The sequence below is a fragment of the Pongo pygmaeus genome, chromosome 9 (assembly GCF_028885625.2).
Source record: "Pongo pygmaeus isolate AG05252 chromosome 9, NHGRI_mPonPyg2-v2.0_pri, whole genome shotgun sequence".
Taxonomy (NCBI): Eukaryota; Metazoa; Chordata; class Mammalia; order Primates; family Hominidae; genus Pongo; species Pongo pygmaeus.
The window spans coordinates 109,897,550-109,919,785 of NC_072382.2; the positions used below are offsets into that span (position 1 = coordinate 109,897,550).

Consider the following 22,236-nt stretch of genomic DNA (forward strand, 5'->3'; position numbering starts at 1 on the left):
ATTTTATTTGCTAGTAACGCTGGGATATAGTAGGTACTTACTGAAAGAGTGAATGAGAAAGATAACATGTCAATTTTGTAGCCCACCAGAAAAGTTTGCAATGTGTACAGTAGTTTTGCCTTGCAGTGAACAAACCTTTTAATTGCAACATTAGCAATGGAGATTACATTTGAAAATGCATCAGCATGTTGGTTTATAAGAAAGAGTTGGTGAAATTATCAATGCAGGTCATTTAAGTAGTCGAAAATTTGTTTTTTTATTTACAGCTTCCTTTTCTTTCAAATTTGACTTTGTTACTTAAACCTTTTTAATCTTGGGGCAAAACCAGGGAGTTACTATTCCCTCACCCCACTTCAGTTTTTTTTTTTTTTTTTTTCCGAAAAGATAGGATTGATGGAAATTTAACATATGTCTAGACTTTGCCAGTCTTGCTTAGCATTGGTATCCAAGGTATGATGAAAGAAATAGAGATGAGAAAAAAAGAAGTAAAAGACAGCTGAGAAGAAACAAGTAAGCAAATATTGTTGATTTCTCTCCTTTTTTTTTTTTTTTTTTTTTTTTTGAGACAGAGTCTTGCTTTGTTGCCTAGGCTGGAGTACAGTGGTGCAGTCTTGGCTCACTGCAGCCTCTTCCTCCTGGGCGCAAGCGATTCTCCCGTGTCAGCCTCTAGAGTAGCTGGGACTATAGGCACACGCCGCCAGGCCCGGATAATTTTTGTATTTTTAGTAGAGACAAGGGTTTTGCCATGTTGGCCAGGCTGGTCTCAAACTCCTGGCCTCAAGTGATCTGCCTGCCTCTGCCTTCCAATATGCTGGGATTGTGGGTGTGAGCTACCACACCCAGCCTACTGTTCATTTCATTTCTTTTTTTTTTTTTGAGACAGAGTTTTGCTCTTGTTGCTCAGGCTAGAGTGCAATGGTGCCATCTTGGCTCACTGCAACCTCCGCCTCCTGGGCTCAAGTGATTCTCCCGCCTCAGCCTCCCAAGTAGCTGGGATTACAGGCATGCCCCACCATGCCCAGCTAATTTTGTATTTTTAGTAGAGACAGGTTTCACTACATTGGTCAGGCTTGTCTCGATCTCCTGACCTCAAGTGATCCACCCGCCTTGTCGTCCCAAAGTGCTGGGATTATAGGCGTGAGCCACTGTGCCCAGCCTGTTCATTCCTTTATGTTAGCATTTGTCTGCTTTTGTACAAAGCTTAAATAGAGTCTAGATGGTGCAAAACTCAGCTGTGAAAAATGTTAAGTTCCGTAAGATTCCTGAAAGTCTCTGCAGGTAGGCTGGGCACAGTGGCTCATGCCTCTAATCCTAGTACTTTGTGAGGCCAAGGCAGGCAGATTGCTTGAGCACAGGATTTTGAGACCAGCCTGGGTAACATGGTGAGACCTCGTCTCTACAAAAACACAAAAATTAGCCAGGTGTGGTGGTGACCACCTGTAGTCCCAGCTACTTAGGACGCTTAGGGAGGAAGATCGCTTGAACCCAGGGGACAGTGGTTGCAGTGAGCCACGATCATGCTATTGCACTCCAGCTCGGGTGACAGAGTGAGATCCTGTGTCCCAAAAAAAAAACAAAAAAAAGTCTTTGCAGACAACTTAGTTGTACTTTTAAGAAGGATTTGATCCTAGAAGTTTGAGACCAACCTGGGCAACATAGGGAGACCCCATCTTTACAAAAACTAAAAAAATTAGCTGTGTGTAGTGGTGCTTGCCTGTAGTCCTAGCTACCTGGGAGGCTGACATGGGTAGATCCCTTAAGTCCAGGAGGTCAAGGCTGCAGTGAGTCATGGTGGGGCAACTGCACTCCAGCTTGGGTGACAGAGCGAGAGACTGTCTCAAAAACAAGCAAAACTGTGAAAAAAAAGTCAACGTATTTCTTGAAATACTTCTCATATTTGGTAGAGGAGGGAGATATATTGGGATAAAGGACATAGGAAAATAGGATTTTATTATAATATTAATTTCTGTAGTTATTCAACACAAATTAATTTTTATTGAGCATCTGTTATTAGGGCAGTCACTGGGCTTTTATGTCAGAATATAGGGACTAATTCCTTTCCTTAAGGATCTAATCATACAATGGATGTTTTAGATTAGAAAAATGTTACAAGGACTGTAAGAGAAATGCACAGGTACTAGAAAAAAGGATCACATGGTTGTGCATTTCATAACTGGACAATGCCTAAAATTATGAAATGAGCCATAAGTGAAGATGATTTTGCAGTTATATCAGTGTATATTTATTTACCATAGCCTGTGAATATAACTAGTTTCATCATACGAAAACCCTAATCCAGAATATATTCATATTTACATGAGTTGTGTTCTGCTCATAGTTATAGCAATAAATATATTCAATTTTAAGATTGTCAGTATTGAAAAATGACATTTCTGCTGTGACGTAAATATAATTTACTGAAAATGATAATTAAATTATTTTTAAATGTAATTTTGTTACCTTCAAGAATATGTGTCTAGTGATGCCAAGTTTTCAGAATCTCTAATAAGTAAATAACATGCTGTTAAAAATGACAAAGGCACAGGGGTCAGGCACAGTCGTTCATACCTATAGTCTCAGCACTTTGGGAGGCCAAGACAGGAGAATCCCTTGAGCTCAGGAATTCAAGACCAGCCTGGGGAACAATGTGAGAGATTCTGTCTCTATGAAAAATTTAAAAAATTAGCTGGGCATGGTGGCACAACATCTATAGTCCCAGTACTTGGGAGGCTAAGGTGGGAGGATCCCTTGAGCCTGAGAGGTTGAGGCTGCTGTTGGGTGTGATCATGCCACTGCACACCAGCCTGGGTGATAGAGCGAGACCCTGTCTTAAAAAAAAAAAAATTACAACCTGAGGTATTTGTATGCCATAAATGCTGTTATAGGACTTAGAACTAATTTTGCTTTCCAAGGTAAATATTCTCCTTGTAGTCTTAGGTTATTCTAATAAATTCATTCTTCATAAAGAGTGCCAAAAAACTTGGGATCATTTTTGGTCTAACACCAGAAATTGTGAATTATTAAGGTTATAATTGTTTAAGAATGATTGCTTTTTGAGGTGGGCAGATCACTTGAGGTCAGGAGTTCAAGGCCAGCCTGGCCAACATGGTGAAACCCTGTCTCTACTAAAAGTACAAAGATTAGCGGGGTGTGGTGGTGCACGTCTGTAGTCTCAGCTACTTGGGAGGCTGAGGTGGGAGAATCACTTGAACCCAGGAGGTGGAGGCTGCAGTGTGCTGAGTTTGTGCCACTGCACTCCAGCCTGGGTGACAGACCAAGATGCTATCTCAAAAAAAAAAAAAAAAGAATGATTGTTTTTGCTATATATTCCTATAAAAGAGGCGTTGGCAAACTTACTGTGTAAAGAGGCCAGATAGTAAATGTTCTTGACTTTATAGGCCATGTAGTCACCTCTGTCTTAATTACAAAAGCAGCCATAGACAATAAGTAAATGAATGGATGTGACTATGTTCCAATAAAATGTTATTTGCAAAAAAAAAAAAAAAAAAAATTTTGCTTGGGGCCATAATTTGCCAATTTCTTCTCTACAAAAGAAGTTTAGTTAATAGTAATTTCCCAAATGGAATTATTTAAATAATTGCCATTCCAAGTGTCTTATTTTTGTTCAAATTTATGTTTTTCTTTATTTGTTTGTTTATTTTGAAATAGGAGCACCTAGGCTAAAATGTCAAGAACTCTTAAATTATATCATGGATACAGTGAAAGATTCATCTAATGGTGCTATTTACGGAGCTGATTATAGCAACATACTACTCAAAGACATTCTTTCTGTGAGAAAATACTGGTGTGAAATATCTCAGCAACAGTGGTTAGGTATGTTTTGAAGGTTGTTGTCTGTGAATTTTTCCTCATGAAATGAAACTTTACCAAAGAAAGCACTCTGTCTATATCTGTCTATATCCCCCAAGTGACCTGACAGTTTAACAGTACTTTAGTAAAATTATATGGTTATCGAACTGACCCTTAATTTTTATTTATTATGTAGCTTCTGAATAAAGTCATGAATAATATATCAAGTGCCTGATATCAGAGCTGGAATTACAGTTGAAAGATCCCATCTCCATCTTCAAGGAGTTGACAGTGGCAGAAGAAAACCCAAGTAAACCAGAGTTCATAATGTGCTGTGATACAGACATATTTGGGTTCAGTAGGTATACAAAACAATGACATCTAAACTCAACCATGATTTAAGTAGAAAGGGAGAAAACCAAGAGAGGGAAGTACCATAAAAGTGAAAGCAGGCAGGGTGCAGTGGCTCACGCCTGTAATCCTAGCACTTTGGGAGGCCAAGGCCGGTGGATTGCTTGAGCTCAGGAGTTCAAGACCAGCCTGGGCAACATGGTGAAACTCTGTCTTTACAAAAAATAGCAGAGGTAATGGCTCTTGCTTGTAGTCCCAGTTACTTGGGAGGCTGAGGCAGGAGGATCACCTGAGCCCTGGAGGTTAAGGCTGCAGTGAGCTGTGATCACACTGCACTCCAACCTCAGTGACAGAGTGAGACCCTGTTTCCATTAAAAAAAAAAAAAAAGTGAAAGCAAGAGAGTTTAAAGTTCAAAGGGGTGTGGCCAACATTTTAAGTGTTGCAGAAAGGATAAGACACAAAAGTATCCATTGGATGAGGCAGTTAGCATGCTACTTCTAAGGTAATGGAAATCAAATATATTAGAATAAAATGCATTAGAAAACAGTGTACAGAACCCAGTGATTCACTAGATGTGTAGAGTGTGTGCTAGGGAGGAATCTGGTGTTGTTGCCTGTTTATAGCTGGGAGGTACTGAGAGACCACAAAGGAAGGAAGTTATGGTCAGAGATTGAAATACTTCAGTTTGTTGATTTCAAAGATGGAGCACTTCTGGGTTTGAGAATAAGTGAAAGTAGGATTTGACATTAACAAGATGATTTTAAGTCAGATGTCAAAGTCTTTTTTTTTTGAGATATATGCTTATTTATTTTCTTTTTTTTATTATTATTATACTTTAAGTTTTAGGGTACATGTGCACAATGTGCAGGTTAGTTACATATGTATACATGTGCCATGCTGGTGTGCTGCACCCATTAACTCATCATTTAGCATTAGGTATATCTCCTAATGCTATCCCTCCCCCCTCCCCCCACCCCACAACAGTCTCCAGAGTGTGATGTTCCCCTTCCTGTGTCCATGTGGTCTCATTGTTCAATTCCCATCTATGAGTGAGAACATGCGGTGTTTGGTTTTTTGTCCTTGCGATAGTTTACTGAGAATGATGATATCCAATTTCATCCATGTCCCTACAAAGGACATGAACTCATCATTTTTTATGACTGCATAGTATTCCATGGTGTATATGTGCCACATTGTCTTAATCCAGTCTATCATTGTTGGACATTTGGGATGGTTCCAAGTCTTTGCTATTGTGAATAGTGCCGCAATAAACATACGTGTGCATGTGTCTTTATAGCAGCATGATTTATAGTCCTTTGGGTATATACCCAGTAATGGGATGGCTGGATCAAATGGTATTTCTAGTTCTAGATCCCTGAGGAATCACCACACTGACTTCCACAATGGTTGAACTACTTCACAGTCCCACCAACAGTGTAAAAGTGTTCCTATTTCTCCACATCCTCTCCAGCACCTGTTGTTTCCTGACTTTTGAATGATTGCCATTCTAACTGGTGTGAGATGGTATCTCATTGTGGTTTTGATTTGCATTTCTCTGATGGCCAGTGATGATGAGCATTTTTTCATGTGTCTTTTGGCTGCACAAATGTCTTCTTTTGAGAAGTGTCTGTTCATATCCTTTGCCCACTTTTTGATGGGGTTGTTTGTTTTTTTCTTGTAAATTTGTTGGAGTTCATTGTAGATTCTGGATATTAGCCCTTTGTCAGATGAGTAGGTTGCGAAAATTTTCTCCCATTTTGTGGGTTGCCTGTTCACTGATGGTGGTTTCTTCTGCTGTGCAGAAGCTCTTTAGTTTAATTAGATCCCATTTGTCAATTTTGGCTTTTGTTGCCATTGCTTTTGGTGTTTTAGACATGAAGTCCTTGCCCATGCCTATGTCCTGAATGGTAATGCCTTGGTTTTCTTCTATGGTTTTTATGGTTTTAGGTCTAACGTTTAAGTCTTTAATCCACCTTGAATTAATTTTTGTATAAGGTGTAAGGAAGGGATCCAGTTTCAGCTTTCTCCATATGGCTAGCCAGTTTTCCCAGCACCATTTATTAAATAGGGAATCCTTTCCCCATTTCTTGTTTTTCTCAGGTTTGTCAAAGATCAGATAGTTGTAGATATGTGGCGTTATTTCTGAGGGCTCTGTTCTGTTCCATTGATCTATATCTCTGTTTTGGTACCAGTACCATGCTGTTTTGGTTACTGTAGCCTTGTAGTATAGTTTGAAGTCAGGTAGCGTGAGGCCTCCAGCTTTGTTCTTTTGGCTTAGGATTGACTTGGCGATGCGGGCTCTTTTTTGGTTCCATATGAACTTGAAAGTAGTTTTTTCCAATTCTGTGAAGAAAGTCATTGGTAGCTTGATGGGGATGGCATTGAATCTATAAATTACCTTGGGCAGTATGGCCATTTTCACGATATTGATTCTTCCTACCCATGAGCATGGAATGTTCTTCCATTTGTTTGTATCCTCTTTTATTTCATTGAGCAGTGGTTTGTAGTTCTCCTTGAAGAGGTCCTTCACGTCCCTTGTAAGTTGGATTCCTAAGTATTTTATTCTCTTTGAAGCAATTGTGAATGGGAGTTCACTCATGATTTGGCTCTGTGTTTGTCTGTTATTGGTGTATAAGAATGCTTGTGAGTTTTGTACATTGATTTTGTATCCTGAGACTTTGCTGAAGTTGCTTATCAGCTTAAGGAGATTTTGGGCTGAGACAATGGGGTTTTCTAGATATACAATCATGTCATCTGCAAACACGGACAATTTGACTTCCTCTTTTCCTAATTGAATACCCTTTATTTCCTTCTCCTGCCTAATTGCCCTGGCCAGAACTTCCAACACTATGTTGAATAGGAGTGGTGAGAGAGGGCATCCCTGTCTTGTGCCAGTTTTCAAAGGGAATGCTTCCAGTTTTTGCCCATTCAGTATGATATTGGCTGTGGGTTTGTCATAGATAGCTCTTATTATTTTGAGATACGTCCCATCAATACCTAATTTATTGAGAGTTTTTAGCATGAAGGGTTGTTGAATTTTGTCAAAGGCCTTTTCTGCATCTATTGAGATAATCATGTGGTTTTTGTCTTTGGTTCTGTTTATATGCTGGATTACATTTATTGATTTGCATATATTGAACCAGCCTTGCATCCCAGGGATGAAGCCCACTTGATCATGGTGGATAAGCTTTTTGATGTGCTGCTGGATTCGGTTTGCCAGTATTTTATTGAGGATTTTTGCATCGATGTTCATCAAGGATATTGGTCTAAAATTCTCTTTTTTGGTTGTGTCTCTGCCCAGCTTTGGTATCAGGATGATGCTGGCCTCATAAAATGAGTTAGGGAGGATTCCCTCTTTTTCTATTGATTGGAATAGTTTCAGAAGGAATGGTATCAGTTCCTCCTTGTACCTCTGGTAGAATTCGGCTGTGAATCCATCTGGTCCTGGACTCTTATTGGTTGGTAAGCTATTGATTATTGCCACAATTTCAGCTCCTGTTATTGGTCTATTCAGAGATTCAACTTCTTCCTGGTTTAGTCTTGGGAGGGTGTATGTGTTGAGGAATTTATCCATTTCTTCTAGATTTTCTAGTTTATTTGCATAGAGGTGTTTGTAATATTCTCTGATGGTAGTTTGTATTTCTGTGGGATCGGTGGTGATATCCCCTTTATCATTTTTTATTGCATCTATTTGATTCTTCTCTCTTTTTTTCTTTATTAGTCTTGCTAGTGGTCTATCAATTTTGTTGATCCTTTCAAAAAACCAGCTCCTGGATTCATTAATTTTTTGAAGGGTTTTTTTTTGTCTCTATTTCCTTCAGTTCTGCTCTGATTTTAGTTATTTCTTGCCTTCTGCTAGCTTTTGAATGTGTTTGCTCTTGCTTTTCTAGTTCTTTTAATTGTGATGTTAGGGTGTCAATTTTGGATCTTTCCTGCTTTCTCTTATGGGCATTTAGTGCTATAAATTTCCCTCTACACACTGCTTTGAATGTGTCCCAGAGATTCTGGTATGTTGTGTCTTTGTTCTCATTGGTTTCAAAGAAAATCTTTATTTCTGCCTTCATTTCATTATGTACCCAGTAGTCATTCAGGAGCAGGTTGTTCAGTTTCCATGTAGTTGAGCGGTTTTGAGTGAGTTTCTTAATCCTGAGTTCTAGTTTGATTGCACTGTGGTCTGAGAGTTTGTTATAATTTCTGTTCTTTTACATTTGCTGAGGAGAGCTTTTCTTCCAACTATGTGGTCAATTTTGGAATAGGTGTGGTATGGTGCTGAAAAAAATGTATATTCTGTTGATTTGGAGTAGAGAGTTCTGTAGATGTCTATGAGGTCTGCTTGGTGCAGAGCTGAGTTCAATTCCTGGGTATCCTTGTTAACTTTCTGTCTCGTTGATCTGTCTAATGTTGACAGTGGGTTGTTAAAGTCTCCCATTATTATTGTGTGGGAGTCTAAGTCTCTTTGTAGGCCACTCAGGATTTGCTTTATGAATCTGGGTGCTTCTGTATTGGGTGCATATTTATTTGGGATAGTTAGCTCTTCTTGTTAAATTAATCCCTTTACCATTATGTAATGGCCTTCTTTGTCTCTTTTGATCTTTGTTGGTTTAAAGTCTGTTTTATCAGAGACTAGGATTTCAACCCCTGCCTTTTTTTGTTTTCCATTTGCTTGGTAGATCTTCCTCCATCCTTTTATTTTGAGCCTATGTGTGTCTCTGCATGTGAGACGGGTTTCCTGAATACAGGACACTGATGGGTCTTGACTCTTTATCCAGTTTGCCAGTCTGTGTCTTTTAATTGGAGCATTTAGTCCATTTACATTTAAAGTTAATATTGTTACGTGTGAATTTGATCCTGTCATTATGATGTTAGCTGGTTATTTTGCTCGTTAGTTGATGCAGTTTCTTCCTAGTCTTGATGGTCTTTACATTTTGGCATGATTTTGCAGCGGCTGGTACCGGTTGTACCTTTCCATGTTTAGTGCTTTCTTCAGGAGCTCTTTTAGGGCAGGCCTGGTGGTGACAAAATCTCTCAGCATTTGCTTGTCTGTAAAGTATTTTATTTCTCCTTCACTTGTGAAGCTTAGTTTGGCTGGATATGAAATTCTGGGTTGAAAATTCTTTTCTTTAAGAATGTTGAATATTGGCCCCCACTCTCTTCTGGCTTGTAGAGTTTCTGCCGAGAGATCCGCTGTTAGTCTGATGGGCTTCCCTTTGTGGGTAACCCGACCTTTCTCTCTGACTGCCCTTAACATTTTTTCCTTCATTTCAGCTTTGGTGAATCTGATAATTATATGTCTTGGAGTTGCTCTTCTCGAGGAGTATCTTTGTGGCGTTCTCTGTATTTCCTGAATCTGAATGTTGGACTGCCTTACTAGATTGGGGAAGTTCTCCTGGATAATATCCTGCAAAGTGTTTTCCAACTTGGTTCCATTTTCCCCGTCACTTTCAGGTACACCAATCAGACGCAGATTTGGTCTTTTCACATAGTCCCATATTTCTTGGAGGCTTTGTTCATTTCTTTTTATTCTTTTTTCTCTAAACTTCCCTTCTCGCTTCATTTCATTCATTTCATCTTCCATCGCTGATACTCTTTCTTCCAGTTGATCGCAAAGTCTTCTAATACATGAACTCTAAAAATTTAGAAGCTTTTTTTTTTCATGGAAAGTATTTAAGCTAAATTTTGCTAGCTAAATTAAAAGACATTTGTCCATATTCTTTATTGCCATTTTATTATTTCAAAATGAGATACATGTGAACCACAAAACTACCACCTAATCAGTACCCTCACTCCTGCATTACACTCTACTGTTCCCACGAGAATAAATGCCTTCTCAGCTGTTGTACTAATTTCTTAGGAGTCATTTGTAGCCTTTACATTACTCCGAACACAAGATACGCTGTGTCTGTAACAGGGCCCTCAACAAGCCTAGAGACAGCCTTTGGGAATAGGCTGGTGATATCTAGGTTACTCAGCCAGGTCTTTCCCCAGTATGGCTGGTCATAATTAGGGCATTTTACATTATCACTTACAACCATGGCTTACACTGAAACAAAGGCAGTGTTTCCCCTAGTCTCCTTACTATATTCTGTCATCTAGTTTGTTCTCTGAAACCCCCTTTTTATTTTTAAACTAACGACTCTTACTTCTTCTTTTTTTCTTTTTTCTTTTTTTTTAAGCTAACCTTTGCCACTTCCTCCCAGATGTTACTTCTTATAATTAGCTTTTTTGTCAAAGTATTTTTTTACTTAGCTTCCTTTTGAAACTTGCTTAGATGAGGACTCTGTGGAAGAAGTGAAGTCTGTGCTCAAAATATATATTTGGTACAGGTGGTGATTGAAGCCATGACTATGGATGAGATTTGTATATAGAGTTTAGTGTGAGATGAGAAAAATGGCCTAAGGTTGAGTCAGCATTTCCGTATAAATTTTGGAATCAGCTTACTGATTTCTACAAAAGATCTTGCTGGGATTTTGATACTAATTGCATTGAATCTGTTGAACAATTTGAGAAAAATAGAAATCTTAACAATGTGGAGTTTTCCAATCCATGAACACTGTATATCTCTCCATTTACTTAGGGTTTTTTTTTTTTTTTTGCTTGTTTGTTTGTTTTTTGAGACAGAGTCTCCCTCTGTTGCCCAGGCTGGAGTGCAGTGGCACGATCTCACGTCACTGCAACCTCCACCTTCTAGGTTCAAGCGATTCTCCTGCCTCAGCCTCCTGAGTATCTGGGATTACAGGCATGTGCCACCACACCCAGCTAATTTTTGTATTTTTAGTAGAGACAGGGTTTCCTCATGTTGGCCAGGCTGGTCTCGAATTCCTGACCTGAGGTGATCCACCTGCCTCGGCCTCCCAAAGTGCTGGGTTTATAGAGTTGAGCCACCGCGTCTGGCCACTTGTCTTTTTTGATTTCTTTCATTAGTGTTTTATAATTGTCAGCATATATATTTTTTATTGTAAATTGACAATTTTTTTTCTTTAATTTTATATATAAAAAAATAGAGACAGGATATCACTGTGTTGCCTAGGCTGGTCTCAAACTCCTGGGCTCAAATGATCCCATTCCCTTGACCTCGCAAAGTGTTGGGATTATAGGCATGAGCCACCATGCCGAGCTGCAAATTGACATTTATTTATAATTGTATAAAGATTTTGTATATGTTTTGTTAGATTTATACTGCAGTAGTTTGTAATTGCATTGTTTTTAACATTTTGATTTTCAAATTGTTCAGTGCACAAACATGATACAGAAGTACAGTTGATTTTTGTATAGTGACCTTGTATTTTGGGACCTTGCTAAAATCACTTATTAAATCTAGTAGCTTTCTTTGAATGTTCTTTGGGATTTTCTTTGTAGACAAACATGTCTTCTGTAAGCAGTAATTTTTTTTTCTTTCTTTCTGAGCCGTGTGGCTTTTATTTTTGTGCTTTATTACATTGGCTAGGACCTCCAGTGTGATTTATTGTGGTAAAATATATACAACATTTATAATTTTAACTATTTTTAAGTATGCAATTGTGTAGTATTAAGTGCATTCATATTGTTGTATAATCATCTCCACCATCCATCTCCAGAACTTTTTTTTCTATAGTCAGTAAACAATAATTTACCATTTTCCCCTCCCCTATCCCCTGGCAGCTACCATTCTACTTTCTCTATGAATTTGGCTATTTTGCGTACTTCATTTTTATGGATTGAATGTTGTGTCCCACCAATTATGTTGAAATCTAATTCCCAAAGGGATGGTATTCGGAGGTGTGGGATTTAGGAGGTAATTAGGTCCTGCGGGTCGAGCCTTCATGGATGGGATTAATGCCCTTATGAAAAGAGGCCAGAGAGCTAACTTGCTGTCTTTCTGCCATGTGAGGATACAGTTCAAAGTCAGTAGACTGCAGCCCCAAAGAGGGCCCTCACCAGAAACCCACAATGCTGGCACCTGATCTTCTCTCCAAAATTGAGAGAAATAAATTTCTGTGGTTTCTAAGCCACCTAATCTATGATACTTTGTTATAGCAGCCTGAAGTAGAGGACTCCTATAAGTATTTGTCCTTTTGCAATCTGCTTATTACACTTACCAAAATGTCTTTGAGGCTCATCAGTGTTACAGCTTTTGTCAGAATTTTGCTCTTTTTAAAAACTGAACACTATTCTGTGTATATGCCACATTTTGTTCATTCATTCATCCGTTGGTGGACATGGGTTGTTTCTACCTTCTGATTATTGTGAATAATGCTGCCATGAACATGAGTATACATCTCCTGAGTTTCCTGCTTTCAGTTCTTTTGATTATATACCCAGAAGTAGAATTGCTAGATCATGTGGTAATTCTATATTTGATTTTTTAAGGAACCAACATCCTGTTTTACACAGGAGCTACACCATTTTACATTCTCACCAGCAGCACACAAGGGTTCCGGTTTCTCTACATTCTCACTAGCACAACTAATAGAAAATGAGGATTCCTCTTCTAGGCCTTGAAAGTGCTGCATAATTTTGCTTCTTCTTACCTGTCTAACTTAACTAAAGCGCTTCTAATTTCTGTGCTCAAGCTACACTGTCAGTTATTCAGTTTCTCAAACCTAGTGGTTTCCATTTTTTTAAATTGACTTTTATCTTCTAGAGGAATTTTAAATTTACAGCAAAACGGAGTGGAAAGTCCACTGGACACACACAGCATGCCCTACTGTCAATATCTTGCACCAGTGGTACATTTGTTACCATCAGTAAACCTATGCTGGGACACATTATTATCCAGAGTCCAAGATTCACTTTTGGTGGTACATATGCTATGGATTTTGACAAGTGTTTTGACATTTTTAAAGATCTTTTTCTGTATCTAATGAGATGGTCATATTTGTTTTTCCTCTGGGAGAGAATGGTAACAGTTTTTCACTAATACAGAATCATACAGAATAGTTTCACTGTCAGAAAAATCCTCTGTGTTTCACCTTTTCATCTCTTTCTTCTTGCAAACTGTGGGAACCATGGATCTTTTTGCTATCTCCATGGTTTAGCCTTTTCCAGCATGTCATATACAATTGTGCGTCTCTTAACAATGTGGATATGTTCTGAGAAATACATCATTAGGCAATTTCTTTGTTGCGTGACCATCATAGGGTGTATTTATACAAACTTAGATGGTATAACACTACGCACCTAAGCTGTATGGTATTACTGCTCCTGCACTACAAACCTGTGCAGGATGTTACTATACTGAATACTGTAGGCAGCTGTAACACAATGGCAAGTATTTGTGTATCTAAACATATATAAACATAGAGAAGGTACAGTAAAAGTATGGTATAAAGGATAAAACATGGTACACCTGTCTAGGGCACTTACCATGAATGGAGCTTGCAGGACTGGAAGTTGCTCTGGGTATGTAAATGTGTGGTAATGTAAAGGCCTGGGATATTATATACTACTGTAGAATTTGTAAACACTTATTCTCTACCAAATTTGAAAATTTATATTTTTCTTTCTTCAATACTAAAGTAACATTAGCTACTATAACTTTTTTACTTTATAAACTTTAAAAATTTTTAAACTTTTTGACTCTTTTGTAATAACACTTAGCTTAAAATATAAATGCATTGTACAACTGTACAAAAATATTTTTTCCTTACATACTTATAGATGTTTTTTCTTTTGTTTTATAAGCTTTTTAAATGAAATTATTACTCTATTTTTTCCTTTAAATTTTTTGTTGAAAACAAAGACACACACACATGAGCTTAGGCCTACATAAGGTCAGGATCATCAGTATCACTGTCTTCTCTCCCTGCATCTTGTCCCCCTGGGAGATCTTCAGGGACATGCACAGAGCTTTCATCTCCTGTGATAATGGTGCTTTATTCTGAAATACCTCCTAAAGGACCTACCTGAGACTGTTTTACTGTTTTGTTTTGTTTTGTTTTTTTAAGAAGAAGAAGGAAGAATATAGTATAAAATGGTGATAAAAAGCATAGTAGAGTAAGTACATAAACCTAACATTTTACCAGTAACTTAGTCATTTATTATCATTATCAAGGTTTATGTACTGTACATGATTGTATGTATTATACTTTTATATGACTGGCAGTGCAGTGGGTTTTTTTACACAAGTATCACCACAAATGCTTGTGAGTAATTTCTTGTGCTATGGCATCACTAAGTATTTAAATAGGAATTTTTCAGTTCTAATACAATCTTACGGTACCACCTTTTCATATTGCCATTTGTTATTGAACAGAATGTTGTTATGTAGTATGTGACTGTGGTTGGAATCATAACAGTATGTATCATTTTCAGATTGCCTTCTTTCATTTAGTAATATGCATTTAAGGTTCCTCCATGTCTTTTTCTTTCTTTCTTTCTTTCTGTCTTTCTTTCTTTTTTTTTTTTTTGAGATAGGGCCTCACTCTGTCACCCAGGCTGGAGTGTGGTGGTGAGATCATGGCTCTCTGCAGCTTCGACCTCCTGAGCTCAAATGATCCTCCTGCCCACTTCCAAGTAGCTGTGACCACAGACACAAGCCATCACACCTTGCTAATTTTTCATTTTTAGTAGAGATAAGGTCTTAATATGTTGCTCATGCCAGCAACTTGAACTCAGCCTCCCAAAGTGTTGGGATTACAGGTGTGAACCACCGTTCTCAGCTCCTCCATGTCTTTTTATGGCTTGATAGGCTGAAGGGGGAGGATCACTTGAGCCCAGGAGTCCAAATCCAGCCTGGGCAGTGTAGTGAGACTTCCATCTCTTAAAAAAAAAAAAAACAAAAGACCAAAGTTACTGATATTAGAAATGAAATGAGATCTAATTGCAGATCCTATAGATATTAAAAGGATAATAAGGAAACACTATGAACATCTCTTAATTTAAATGGGCCAGTTTCTCAAAACCATACATTATCAAAAGTCATCCAATATAAAATAGATAATTTGACTAGTCCCATAACTATTAGGAGAATAAATTGAATCCATAATTTAAAGCCTTTCATAAGACAAATTGGGAACAAGATAAGGATGTGCACTCTTACCACTCCTTTTCAACATTATATTGGAGGTTCTAGCCAGGGTAGTTAGACAAGAAAAATAAAAGGCATACAGATTGGAAAGGAAGAAATAACACTCCCCTTTTGTAGATGACATGATTGTCTATATATAAAGTCCCAATATACACAAGTATAACATTGTGTAATAATGTTATTTGGGGGCTGGGTGCAGCGGCTTACACCTGTAACTCAGCACTTTCGGAGGCTGAGGCAGGTGGATCATCTAAGGTCAGATGATGGCTTCCTCTAAAACAGGACAGATTTACTTGTAGCCTATTGATTATAAAAAGCTTGAGGTTTCTCTGTTATAACTCAGTCCACTGTTTTCGCAGTGTCAAGTGTCCCATTTTACCTTGCCTTTGGTACTGGGGAACTGATGCAAAAATGAAGGTAGTCTGGCTACCATCATTGCTAGGAGAAATAAACTGTCCTTTTTCTCTTACCAGGAATCTCAGGTCTCCTGTTAGCACCCAGGAAACTGTCATGCTAATGTGTTAGGTTACAAGTAGGTAAAATCTCAGCCAGGCACAGTGGCTTATGCATATAATCCTAGCACTTTGGGAGGCCAAAGCAGGTGGATCACTTGAGCCCAGGAGTTCAAGACCAGCCTGGGCAACATGGTGAAATCCTGTCTCTACCTAAAATACAAATCAGTTGGGTGTGGTGGTGTGGGCCTCTAGACCCAGCTACTTGGGAGGCTAAGGTGGGAGGATTACCTGAGTCTGCGGAGATTGAAGCTACAGTGAGCCATGATCTTACCACCACACGCCAGTTTGGGTGACAGAGTAAGACTCTACCTCAAATAAATAAGAAACAATCCAAGCAGAGTAAAATTTCATACCCTTCATAGGTCTCAACACATTTTTTGCATATTATTAATCAAATAGTATTATTATTTTAAAAAACTGTGGAGGCCGGGCCCAGTGGCTCATGCCCATAATCCCAGCACTTTGGGAGGCCAAGGTGGGTAGATCACTTGAGGCCAGGAGTTTGAGACCAGCCTGACCAACATGGTGAAACCCCATCTTTACTAACAATACAAAAATTAGCCAGGCATGGTTTTGTGCACCTGTGGTCCCAGCTACTTGGGAGACTGAGGCATGAGAATCGCTTGAACCCAGGAGGCAGAGGTTGCAGTGAGCCAAGATTGCACCATTGCACTCCAGCCTGGACGACAGAGCAAGACTCTGTCTCAAAAAACAGAAGAAAGAAAACCCCCTGGAGTATGTACTGTAAGTGCTTTCTTAGGCCTAGATGATGGAACAGAGGCTTAGAGAAGTTAAGTAATGTTTCTGCGACCTGGCTCTTAAACTGGTGCTCTCACAGCAGTTTATAGTTGTTGCTGTCTTAAAAGCATTTTATATAAGATAAAATTAAATACTGATGGAGTACTTTACTATGTTAAAAATAAATTAGTGCAGTTTTAAAATCTTTTTTCTGTATGGGATTACGGAATATTTAAGTTAAATTGTAACATTTAATACATTTTGATTTTTAAAAAATCATGACTAAAAATTTTTTTTTTTTTTTTTTAAGAATTGTTCTCTGTGTACTTCAGGCTCTATCTGAAACCTTCACAAGATGTTCATAGAGTTTTAGTGGCTAGAATAATTCATGCTGTTACCAAAGGATGCTGTTCTCAGACTGACGGATTAAATTCCAAATTTTTGGACTTTTTTTCCAAGGCTATTCAGTGTGCAAGGTAATCTAATCTCTTTTTCTTTTGTTTTGTATTGAAATACTTTTCATCTTGCAAGACCATGTTTTAGACTCAGTAACTAAAAATTCTACCTTTAAATAAAACATTGATCCATCATAACAGAACTGGTGGATTCCTAAAGAGACAACCAAGTCCAACACTTTCTGAATATCCAATATGCAGAACACTACATGAAGTTTTCAAGTGGGAGATGTGTCTTGCTGATGTTCTGTTGACCAGGAAAGTTAAATATCATCTGAGTTGTTGCATTTCCCCCATTTTGAGGATGGTTTTAATAACTGAGAATAAAATAAAATAGGAAAATATTTTGGAAGTATTACTGTTGTACATTAGTATGGCAGTACTCAATGTATAATGTGAAACATTTTATAAATGGTGTTACAAATCAGTTTTGTTTATTTTTAGACAATGTTTTAGCATGAGGGAGAGCTAACAGAAGTGGTCTCTTAACACCAAATAAGAACTAATTTTTTGTTAGTGTGAAGTAATGCTGTGATTTTTTTTTTAATGAATAGTTTTGAAATTAAGACTATTGTTTGAAAATTAGGGGTTTTTTTTTTTTTCTTTCAGCATACCACTTCATAACTGTTCAATTTGTGCAGTTTGTTCCCCCTGTTATACTCAGTTGAGTTTGTTTGTTTCCTCACAGACAAGAAAAGAGCTCTTCAGGTCTAAATCATATCTTAGCAGCTCTTACTATCTTCCTCAAGACTTTGGCTGTCAACTTTCGAATTCGAGTGTGTGAATTAGGAGATGAAATTCTTCCCACTTTGCTTTATATTTGGACTCAACATAGACTTAATGATTCTTTAAAAGAAGTCATTATTGAATTATTTCAACTGCAAATTTATATCCATCATCCAAAAGGAGCCAAAACCCAAGAAAAAGGTATAAAGGAAATGTTTACTGTTTTGAATTTGCTTCTTCATTCAAACATAGAAGTTTAAGTATAAAATTAGTGTTGTTTAGGAGGATATGACTTTCCTCTGGATTGCTCTGGTTGATAATGTTAATTAGCCATGAGAATGTTTTTCATAGAGTTTTTAGAATTTGAAGCAGTGGTAGCAGATTCTGTTATGCCTTTCTATTTGTTCAATACAATGTTAGGTATTATGGGAAATACAAACAAATCTGAGGCATTGTTCCCTCTAGGAGCTAATTATGCATCAATACTTAGGTACTAAGGGGTCTGACACAGACTGTAGGGCAAAAGAATTTAAAGAAAGCAGGATCTTGTTTATCCACCTATTACTTTTAATAGAAGATAAAATACGTAAATTGGACTAAAACCAGTCAGATTATTCAGCTCCTGAGGAAGATACATACATATTACTTTAATAGGAATGTGAGGCAGAAACAGGGAAATTGCTGCCTTAAGCCTCATAGTTACTCTAGGGCCCTGTTTGCCCTAGAGTATCACTTGTTAAGGAGAATCACTTATTCTCCTTAATTCCTTCATATATGTCCTATACCAAGAGAGTATTGCCCAGAAGGTATAGTGCTTTTCTGTAGTTAGGAACTTTATTGGCTGGAACATGCTCTGTCTATGATTGCCTTTGGGCTTATACTAGCCTTTGGACCAACTCATCATGGCTAGTATAGTGACTTTCTTAAAATAGCATACCACATTGAGTAATAGCAGCTATAATGGAGGAAATGTCTTGTAGCCACTTTTTTTTTTTTTTTTTTTTTGAGACAGAGTCTCACTCTGTCGCCCAGGCTGAAGTGCAGTGACACAATGTTAGCTCATTGCAACCTCCGCCTCCTGGGTTTAAGCAATTCTCCTGCCTCAGCCTTCTGATTAGCTGGGATTACAGGTGCCCGCCACCATGCCCAGCTAATTTTTATATTTTAATAGAGATGGGGTCTCACCATGTTGGCCAAGCTGGTCTTGAGCTCCTGACCTCAAACCATCCACCCGCCTCAGCCTCCCAAAGTGCTGGGATTACAGGCATGAGCCACTGCGCCCGGCCGTGTAGCCACTTTTTATCAAAAGTAGCTGTGTATTTGTTTTATGGGCTCTTCTAGTAAGTATGTCTAGATAATATGTAGGCCATGAAACTACTATAAGTGAAAGAATAGTGACTTTTCATAGTTTTTCATCTTTTACTCACCTCTTCTCTCCAGGATGAAGATCAGGCTTATTAGGAGGTGATATGATATGTTTAGTGATTTAGTTAACTGCATATTTAGGATGAATTTAAAATTGGCAGGATGATGAGGATGCCAGAAAAGCGAATGTAGTTTCAGACTACATTAATAGATTTTGTAGTACCTTGTTTGTGGAAATAATAGACCTTTTGTTTCACATACTAGTCAGGCCACAGTTGGATTATCATGTTCACCAGATTTTGTACAGTCAGCATTTTAAGTTGACTGGAATGTGTCTTGGGAAAGATGACTGAAATGGTGAGAAGTCTGAATAATATGTCATTTTTACACTAGTTGAAGGAACTCGTAATATTTTTCCCTTAGGCCGGAAAAAGGCATACGGAGAACTTGGTCCTCATATGAGAGAGAGAACATATTAATTGTATTTGCCTCAGGTGGGAGAATAAATTGGAGAAAGGCAGATTTTAGGTCAGAATATGGAAGAAATTTATAAGAAATACAGTTATCTAAATGTAAAATGGACAGTTATGAAATAGAGTTTGTCAAGGATCTTGTCAGAAGAGGCATTAGTACTGAATGGAAGGTTGGACCAGATGTCTTCTAACGCTGATGCAGCTTGACAGCTGAATAATTTTGTGGGAGCTAGCAGTGTAAACAGTACATAAATAAATTACATTTTAATTTTTTGGATTACAGGTGCTTATGAATCAACAAAATGGAAAAGTATTTTATACAACTTATATGATCTGCTAGTGAATGAGATAAGTCATATAGGAAGTAGAGGAAAGTATTCTTCAGGATTTCGTAATATTGCCGTCAAAGAAAATTTGATTGAATTGATGGCAGATATTTGTCACCAGGTACAGTAAGTAGGTCATGTCACATTTAGAAATTTCCTGTTAATTTTTTTTTTAAAGTGGGTGTTTTGGGCTTTTAAAACCTGTGTTCTCACAAAAAGCCTATAAAATGACTCTGTACATGCAGCTGTTCCTTTCAAAATATCAGAAATATTTGGAATTACCCTTTTAATTTAAAAGTTAATGCTTTTGCAGATATTTGAAAACTAACAGTGAACTTTTTCATTCTTAAATGATTGTCTCTAGGAAATAAGGTGACCCTAACCCTAATGATTCGATTCGACTCAACTGTATTCTACAAAGTGCTGGGATTACAGGCATGAGCCACCAAGCCCAGTCTGTTTCTTTTTTTGCAATTAAGCTAGAGTTCACATAGCATAAAATTCACAATTTTGAGTTGTACATTTCAGTGGTTTTTAGTATTTTTACTATGTTGTACAACCATCATCACTAATTCCAGAAACTTTTTTTTTTTTTTTTTTTTTTTTGAGATGGAGTCTTGCTCTGTCACCCAGGCTAGAGTGCAGTGGCACAATCTCCGCTCACTGCAACCTCCCTTTCCCGGGTTCAAGTGATTCTCCTGTGTCAGCCTCCCGAGTAGCTGGGACCACAGGTGCCTGCCACCACGCCCAGCTAATTTTTGTATTTTTAGTAGAGACTGGGTTTCACCGTATTGGCCAGCCTGGTCTCAGACTCCTGACCTTGTGATCTGCCTGCATCGGCCTCCCATAGTGCTGGGTGTTTACAGGCGTGAGCCACCGTGCCCAGCCCAGAACTTTTTTTATCATTCCAAGAGAAACCTCATCCTTCTTAGCATTCAGTCCCAATTCCCTGCATCTCCTAGATCCTGGCAACCAGCCACTAATCAGTCTTGGTTTTTGTGGATTTTCCTGTTTGGGACAGTTCGTTTAAATGGAATCATACAATATGTGAGTCTTTTGTGTCTGGTTTCTTTGACTTAGCATAATGTTTTCAAAGTTCATGTTTTACCATGAATCAGTACTTCATTCATTTTTATTGCTGAATAATATTCAGTTGTATGGATATACTCCATTTTACTTACCCATTCATCACCTGATGGCCTAATGTTTCTTAAATAAAACTCTGTTCCCCAGAGATTTGGTTAACATCCTGAGTAGTAATTTCACTCTGTCAAATATTTTCTTAATATTTCTTAAAATTTCTTAAATTTCTTAAATTTAAAAAATTGAATCCCTTTGAAAGTAAAGGTTTTTGCTTTACTTTTAGATTTCTTAGTGCTTTTAGTAAATGTTCCCAGGAAATAAAACTAATGCATTACTTGGTAATACCTGCTTTGTAAAGTACCATTACTGTCATGCAAAATGTTTGTTTCTTACTATGTTATCAGATTTATATGTTTCTGTAATGTATTACTCTTGCTTTATGAGTTCCCTGTATCTTCATTTCAGAAAGAATTTTTTTTCCCCCTAATGAAATATTAGAAGACAATAGCAATGAAAAAAGTGGATTTGGCTAGGCATGGTGGCTCACACCTGTAATCCCGGCACTTTGGGAGGCTGAGGCGGGTGGATCACCTGAGGTTGGGAGTTCAAGACCAGTCTGACCAACATGGAGAAACTCTGTCCTACTAAAAATACAAAGTTAGCTGGGCATGGTGGTGCATGCCTGTAATCCCAGCTACTCGGGAGGCTGAGGCAGGAGAATCACTTGAACCTGGGAGGCAGAGGTGTTGTGGTGATATAAGATCGTGCTGTTCACTCCAACCTGGGCAACAACAGCAAAACTCTGGCTCAAAAAAAAAAAAAAGAAAAAAGTGGATTTATTTTTATTTTACAGGTTTTTAATGAAGATACCAGATCCTTGGAGATTTCTCAATCTTATACTACTACACAAAGAGAATCTAGTGATTACAGTGTACCTTGCAAAAGGAAGAAAATAGAACTAGGCTGGGAAGTAATAAAAGATCACCTTCAGAAGTCACAGAATGATTTTGATCTTGTGCCTTGGTAAAATGTTATTATTTTCTCATTCAGTGTTATTTTAATCTCTTGTATGTTATTTTTCAGAAAACTTTCAGTGGAATCCTTTCATCTCAACCAGAACTAAGTCATTTGTCTACCCCCAAATCTATTACTAGCAAAGGGATATGTGATTGCCATGACAAATGAGATCAATCATTAATGGCTTATTTGCTGGGGCCAAGGGCCGGGCCACCTTTTTTAATCATATTGTCATAGCAAGTTAAGAAGGAGGACTGGCTCTCTGATAGGCAATTAGAAGTGTGCACCTCATGGAATTCACTGAATTGTGCACTTCAACAATAGATTTTAGCATACGTAGCACCTTCTAATAGAATTAGGAAGAAGTTAAA

At 37.9% G+C, this 22,236-nt stretch overlaps 1 protein-coding gene across 3 annotated transcripts in view; it reads left to right on the forward strand.

Moving 5' to 3' along the window:
- Nucleotides 1–22,236, forward strand: part of ATM (ATM serine/threonine kinase) — a 139,095-nt gene that overhangs the window by 8,843 nt on the left and 108,016 nt on the right. For all 3 annotated transcript variants that reach the window (XM_054441529.2, XM_054441527.2, XM_063671398.1), the window contains 5 exons: nt 3,670–3,834; nt 16,731–16,896; nt 17,564–17,802; nt 19,723–19,886; nt 21,702–21,871. In XM_054441529.2, coding sequence (XP_054297504.2) covers nt 3,670–3,834; nt 16,731–16,896; nt 17,564–17,802; nt 19,723–19,886; nt 21,702–21,871 — 904 coding nt within the window. The remainder of the gene's footprint in view (nt 1–3,669; nt 3,835–16,730; nt 16,897–17,563; nt 17,803–19,722; nt 19,887–21,701; nt 21,872–22,236) is intronic.